This window comes from Micromesistius poutassou (genome assembly GCF_964030765.1).
Source record: "Micromesistius poutassou genome assembly, chromosome: 20".
Classification (NCBI taxonomy): Eukaryota; Metazoa; Chordata; class Actinopteri; order Gadiformes; family Gadidae; genus Micromesistius; species Micromesistius poutassou.
The window spans coordinates 11,243,226-11,250,725 of record NC_140290.1 but is presented as its reverse complement, the minus strand read 5'-3'; the positions used below and the strand labels follow the sequence as shown (position 1 = coordinate 11,250,725).

Genomic DNA, 7,500 nt, shown 5'->3' with positions numbered 1-7,500 from the left:
GGCATTGCACATTTTCCACGTGATTTTGGCTCTACAATTCTTCTACTGTATGTGATTTGGGCTGCACACTTGTGTCCTATGCGATTTGGGAATGGCCCATGTTCGATTTTATTAAGGCTTTGACAATTTTCCATGTTATTTTGGCTCGACTTGCCTTGGGAGGCAGGGCAGTCTAGTGTTTTGGGTGTTCCGCTCTCAGCCAAAAAGGCATCAGGTCTGATCCCCATGTCCACAGCCTACCTGAAGGCATCCTTGATCAACGCCTTGATGCCTAAGGCTTTCCTCTGAGGAGAATATGTTTTCGCTTTCCTTCCAATCGGATTCAGCGCAAAAAGAGAACCAGAACGAGTCTTTTTTGAAGAATCTAAGGTCGCGCCAATAATATGGAAATAAATTTCGACCCAGCCAAGTCTGACAGACACACTGACATTAACTGCAAAACACACAAACTTCAAAATCTGTTTGTTCTCACAAGGCTATCGCCTAACACCATACTGCTGCATTCTCCATGACCTGCAACTCCATTCAGACTGTGAGTCATTCTGCAACAAGGCATCATCAAGCATGACGAATGACACACCATGGTAACACTAACACGGCGGGTCGGCCCGGGGGTGCTCGGCCTGTACCTTCACAGCGGGGCACGGCGTTGTCCCACACCACGTTGCCGTCCTTCAGGATGCAGGAGACGGTCTGTGAGCCGTGGGTCTTGACGAAGCCCTCCTCGCACAGGAAGGAGATGGAGCTGCCCAGCTGCAGGTTCTCCCCGAAGCGCTTGCCGTTCACGGGCACGCCGGGGTCCGGACACTCGTTGTGGCGGAACGCTTTGAACAAAGAGGGAGGCCGGGCGTTAAAGAGATGTAAATGGCACGTGGTAAATGGACTGAATTTTACATGGTGTTTTTATAACCAGTGGCCACTCAAAGCACTTAACAATATCGCCTAACATTCACCCATTAATAGATACATTCACACACAGAGGGCGGTGTCAACCATGCGAGGCCACAGCCAGCTCGTTCGGGAGCAGTTGAGGGTGAGGTGTCTAGCTCAGGGACACCTCGACACACGCAGCTAGGAGGAGCCAGAGATTGTACTAGCAACCGTCTGGTTACCAGCCAACCTGCTCTGCCTCCTGAACCAAATGCCGCCGTGTTTGATTTTGTTTCAATTTTGTTATCGGGTGGTTGTGGGGAGGAGCAGGAGGAGGGGCGAGACAAGGGGAGAAAGGAGGGGAGAAGGTTCCCGATGAGAAGGGAAAAAGAGAATATAAGAGAAGAGAAAAGATGCAAATGAGAATAAATGAGACTAAAGAGAATAAAGAGGAAAGGAGGTGTGTGGAGGAGAGGATAGGGGGAGATTTATGTTTCATGATTGGTGAAGAGAGGAGAGGAGAAAGGGAGGAGAGGAACGAAAAGAGGAGAACAAAAAGAGAAAGGGGGAACGAGTATTGGAGAGTGGGGAACAGGAGGGAACAGAGAGGATCAGTATGTTCTCGGGTCCAAAACATAACAAATTACCAGGCATTCGTCTAATGATCCATTACTTCAGCTCACCCATTTTCCGCAGTCAGCGCACAGTTGCTATGGTGATTTAGAAATAATGATAATCCAAATTTCTCTCCCCACCAAATTACCAACTGTTGGCTATAGTGAGAAGATCTGGCTTATAAAATGGTGACTTGACTTATCCAGCTGTTTTCATTTTGATAGATGTGAAGGAATATATATATATATATATATATATATATAGATATATATATATAGATAGATAAATTAATATGTAAATAAGCAGATGCCAGATGACACATCGGGAACGATGCACTGATTAAGTACCAAACTACCGAAGTGTGCGGATGAAACTTTTCTACCGCGGATTCAGTTAAGGCTCTGACCACTCAACTTACACCGAGACATAGCACCTTGATCATGGCATGTAAACACATACATCACCTGTGTGAATGTGTGTGTGTGTGTGTGTGTGTGTGTGTGTGTGGGGGGGGGGGGGGTTATTGATGAATCCCCCTTGCCTCTGTATCCGCTGGAGCCCAACAGAGTGTTCGGCGCCACCTCATCCATCACCATCATCTTATTTATTAACGCGCCCAAAGTCCCCTCAATGCGGTTTGACGTGTCCTCAATTAACATGAATGATGGAACAGGTCCGCCCCCACTCCCGGAACCCACATCGACACACACACACACACACACACACACACACACACACACACACACACACACACACACACACACACACACACACACACACACACACACACACACACACATGTTAACGGACACTGTCACACACACCCGTACACGCTGCCAAACAACTGCTCCACGGTGAGATGACATTGTTGTGTCTGAAACCGCCTGTCGTCTTCAATTAACTGCCGGTGGCTGTTCACCCCCGCCCCCCCCCACGCCCCCCCACCCCCTAGAGTCATCGCGTCACCCTCCCTTATTCGGTTATTCATAAATTAGCGCATGGTCCGCAAATTAATGCCTTATCGCCAACAGTGTCTTCACCACATTGCTGTGGCGGTCCTGAAAGACCCGAGCGGGGCCTTTATACACACATTATTCTAAAACATGTATAAGGCATAAATAGTTGACATTTGATGCCAAAATAACTTTGACCTAGAAACTGTTTGTCTATAATAAAGCAGATATAAAAAATCTTGTGAAAAGTGGGTGAGAAAAAAACCCTATTTAGAGTAAACCATAAATCTGAGACCGATATAAATAAATGGTGGGGACTTGGCAGGAGTCACATTACGTTAGGGAAAGTTATTCCCTCCTGGACGGAAAGCGGCGCGTGTTGCATCGTTATGTATCAGGATGTATGCGACGCACGTGCCGTTAGAACGCTGCACGTGGGTCGGCGTGCACCGCACTGATTACACAAAAACCCCTTTTCAAATCCCTCAGAACTCGGACGGAAAGATCCAGAATAGAATATAATGAGCGGTGGCACGGTGTCTCTTGTCAGCCAGGGATTTTAGCGGTCTTTGTTTGTGAGCTTTTTTTCCCCCCCGGTTATTTAGACGTCAAACCCCTTTACACAAACAGTAGACAGGAAGCCTTTGTCATTTCTGCACGGTTGTGCGCTCGTTGCCACCGTTGGCAGTTGGGCGGAAACGCGCGCGTGTGTGTGTGTGTGTGTGTGTGTGTGTGTATGACAGTTTTTATGTGTGTGTGTGCTGGCTTGCAGGGAAGACAGGCAGGTAGGTACGACTGATGATTCATGAGGTCCATTACTTACACAAACACATTGGACTTGGCACACTTTCGAGCACACACACACACACACACACTTTCGAGCACACACACACACACACACACACACACACACACCCACAACAATACACACTATACAGACAGACAAAACTCAACGGCACATACACACACAAGTACAATCCACACACACACACACACTTACAACAACACACAATACACACTGAAACCAAAGCCGCCCTGACAAAGAACGATCCCTCCTTCCTTAAAGAAAGGAGGGATCACATCAATGCCTGCCATCCCAGAGGACCCGCCCCGTCCTTGTTAAACCCTTTGATACCTTTCACTTTGATGCGGCTGCTTTGCATATAAACCAGACTTGACTTTTCGTTTTTTTGGGGGATATAAGAAAGGGCATCGGCATCTCAGCACACATACTTGTGAACGTGATGTTGAAGCCTCGGTCCGTGTAGGTGTGGTCCGTCAGGAACTCCAGCCGGGCCACATGGGCGCTGGTGGTGATGGGCGGGGGCAGGACGTCGCCGGAGAAGGTGCCCAGGATCGGGGACTCGGCCTTTGGGGGGGGGGGGGGAGAAAATAGGCGAGGAGCACATACTTTAGTATGTGGTGGTGAATGATTGACGGTGAATGACTGATGGGATATTGGGGGGGAAAAAAAGGGCAGCTTTGCAATGGCAGGGGGAGCGAAACTAATCAGGTTGATACACGGAGAAAGGCAACAGGCAAGTGGGCGAGGAATTGACAGACGGGTGAAAGAGAGGGATCTATACAGGCAGGTAGGAAGCTAATACAGACGGACAGCATGGAGGGCGACAAAATAACCGGCGAGGGAAATTCACGGGATAGGCCTGTGGCCAGCTTGATATAATTACACAAGGGGTGAGGGGGCCGGGGCTAGTAACGCAAAAACAACATCTGTCAGCCTGAATGACAGATGTGAGCCGATAGATAAGCCCCATCTGAAGCGCATGTCTTGTAACGCGCCACGACTCGCCCCGTACCTTTCCACCATCTTTGATGGAGAGGAAGTCAAACTGCTTCTCCATGCTGAGGTCGTTGAAAGCCAGGTTGATGCGGCTCTCGGGCTTGGCGATGATCAGCCACACGCAGTGCATGTTGTTGCCGTACTCCTGGGGGTAGTTGGGCGACAGCAGCACCCCCGACGGCGTGGTAAAGTTGAAGAAACACGAGACTGCAGGGGGGGGGTTGGCGCACACAGCCGAACAGACATATAGATGATGGTGAGGGAGGCAGAGTTGAGCAGAGTAGGAAGGGAGGAGGGTGGGGGAGTGAGAGTGAGAGAGAGGGAACATGAAAAGTGGCACTAAAAGAGGTTTGAGGTGTGCGAAACATTGGCAAATCTCATTATCTGTTGCTGAAGCACATCACCGAAATGTGCTGAACGGAGGGAAATTCAGTTTCACAGTTTATTTTTATATATACCTTTTTTTTTTATATAACTCTCTTTATGTATTTATGTATGGCTCATACGTTGAAGTGGTCTGTGGTGTATTATTCTAAAAACAGAAACACTTTGAAAACATGACAACGTCGATCAGGATGACGATCAACCAAACAAATTGATCCACAGAACAATCATTCACACAACCAATGCATAACCCAAATAGATCAATGCAAATATCAATAATGAAAGCAAGTCATCCTTTCATTATTGACATTAAGTCATATTATATCAAAACATCCAACACAATCCGATCACACTTGGCAGATACAAATGTAACAAGAGAAAATAATGAAAAATAAGCAGACGAATTATAAAAAAAAAAGGCCAAGAAGAGAAATATATGCCTAAACAGCAGTGTGGAACGGATGAACATTAAAGCTCTGGGTGTCAAGGAGACACAGAGCGATGCGATCTGAGGAGTTCTGCAGAGCATGTAAATTAGGCCAGCAGTAGCCTGGGGCTGGAGGCCCAGCGGGCCCTTTCCTCTCTCTTTGACCCGGAGGGGTTCTTCACAACCATTGGGCCTGCTGGGGCTAAACGGAGTTGGGGGGGAAAATACGGCATAAGAGTGAAGTCAGCAACTGTAGCCTGGAGCTGGGGTTTGGGGGGGGGGGGGCACAAACGAGTACTTTTCTTTTGTAATTCTTTATTTTCTTCACTTTTTGTGTATGTCTACAATTGCTTCTGCAAACAAAAAGACGGACGTGTTGTTACGGGGTGTTGTTGGTGCTGCTGGGGTATGCACTGATGCGTGCGTGTGCGTGTGTGTGTGTGTGTGTGTGTGTGTGTGTGTGTATCTATGTGTGTGTGTTGTAATAGTTTGTTTTACTGCCGGGGTGCGAGTCAGGGCTGGTCACTTTTTTGAGCGGCTAACAGCACAACAACACAACAACAGTCGGGCATGGCGGGTCGCTTTCACGGGAACCCTAATGAGGACCGTATGAACAGAAAACATGTGAGAACAAAACATCCCAATGAATAAATAACACGACGATGAAGCATTGCAAATTAAGTAAGACATATCGAGTTTGACGTTTCGTTCCAAATCATCGAGTGCGGTCGGCTGCTGCTGTGGCAGGCCAACAACACAGCCGTTTTGTTATTCCCATCGGGACTCATTGAAGTGGCTTAGCTAAAGGTTAACTAAATAAAAGATGGTTCCGGTCATTGTGTTAAAAGCATCAGCTTCATCGTCCACATCGCTCAGCTCCTGCCGCCCGTACACGCGCTCATTTGGATACTTTGTCCGTCTTATAAATAATACAACGGTCGCCCTTATCGGCACGCTCAGCTCCAGTTCTCGCTCTTCGCAGCCCCTGTTTGGCTAGTGTGGCGTTAATGAGTTAATAAGGCGTCCTATTGTTACGAAAGCACGCTGCTCGGTAAAGCGTGCGTATGATCTGACTATTTATCACACATGAATCGCTCCTCTGCTGCCGTGCATCTATCGCCGCACACACACACACACACACACACACACACACACACACACACACACACACACACACACACACACACACACACACACACACACACACACACACACACACACACACACACACACACACAGAAGCAGAGACTCCCATTGATGAAACGGGGGAAGCCAATAGGTCTCACTCACAGACGCAGCTGGGCTTCTTGGCCGACCACTGGTTGTTCTTCTGACAGGTGATGTTCCTCTTCCCCACCAGCTCGAAGGCGGGCAGACACTCAAAGTACAGCCGGTCGCCGTGACGGAAGCCGGTCCCTTCCCGCTTGCCGTAGGCGGGGATGCCGGGGTCCCCGCAGCTGCCCTGGTCGATCTCTGCACGGGGACAACGGGGGGAACAAAAGAAGGCCACGTTTCAAGAGACAGCACGACCCACACAGCAGGCCAGTCAATTGACAACTGAAATTAATGTGTTTAAAAGCTGCATCTGACTGGGGAAATTAAGCTCAAAAACAGAGGCGCTAGCTGACTGACCTTCCTGCACTAGCATTTTCGCACTTGTGTAAAAGTGTGTGTGTGTGTGTGTGCGTGCGCGTGTGCGTGTGTGTGTGTGTGTGTAATCCATCCATCACGTCACCACCATCCCCCCCCACCCGCAAGCCAGCCTTGAATCCATTGGCAGGGAACAGGCCTTGTTTACCTGGCCTCCCGATGATGTCTCTGCACTCCAGATGACGGATGCATTATACATTACAACAGTCAAGAGGGGCTGTTGGGCTAGCACAGGCCAGAGGTCCTGCAGAGTATAGCTGTGTGCATGCAGGTGAGTGATCCAACATCACTGACTTTCCACTGACGCTACGTGTTGCCAGGTGATGTTGCATATATACTCTATGTCTGTTGGAGGTATACACGGCAAGACCGCAAAAGGACGTGAGTGTGTGTGTGTGCATGTGTGCATGTGCAGGTGTGTGTTACGCTTGCCAAACCATTGCCGTCTAATCAATAATGCAATGTGTGCACAGCGAGTAGACACACACACACACACACACTTACACACTGAATGTGATATTTTGTTACTTTGAACTAGAATTGTCAAGAATGAGCAAGTATAGGCATTTGTGTGTGTGTGTGTGTGTGTGTGTGTGTGTGTGTGTGTGTGTGTGTGTGTGTGTGTGCGTGGACGAGGAGGATAATAGCTTTGGAGCAGAGTAGCCAGCGGAAAGTGTTGAAAGTATTCTAAAGAGGCAAAGCGAGTCAACAACTGAGAGATAAGTAGAAACAAGGCCCACCCTCCAGGCTGTTTTCTCTCTGCCAAGGCCTCTGTTTTTCTTATTCAGCTCCTGATATCC

The 7,500-nt window shown here is 48.5% G+C and overlaps 1 protein-coding gene across 1 annotated transcript in view; it reads right to left on the bottom strand.

Moving 5' to 3' along the window:
* The window catches only part of csmd2 (CUB and Sushi multiple domains 2), a gene marked incomplete at its 5' end in the record, with an annotated part of 216,943 nt that overhangs the window by 100,647 nt on the left and 108,796 nt on the right, over window positions 1-7,500 (bottom strand). Inside the window, 4 exon segments of the mRNA XM_084484866.1 lie at window positions 630-824; window positions 3,672-3,807; window positions 4,256-4,446; window positions 6,341-6,523. Of these exon segments, the coding sequence (XP_084340992.1) occupies window positions 630-824; window positions 3,672-3,807; window positions 4,256-4,446; window positions 6,341-6,523 (705 nt within the window).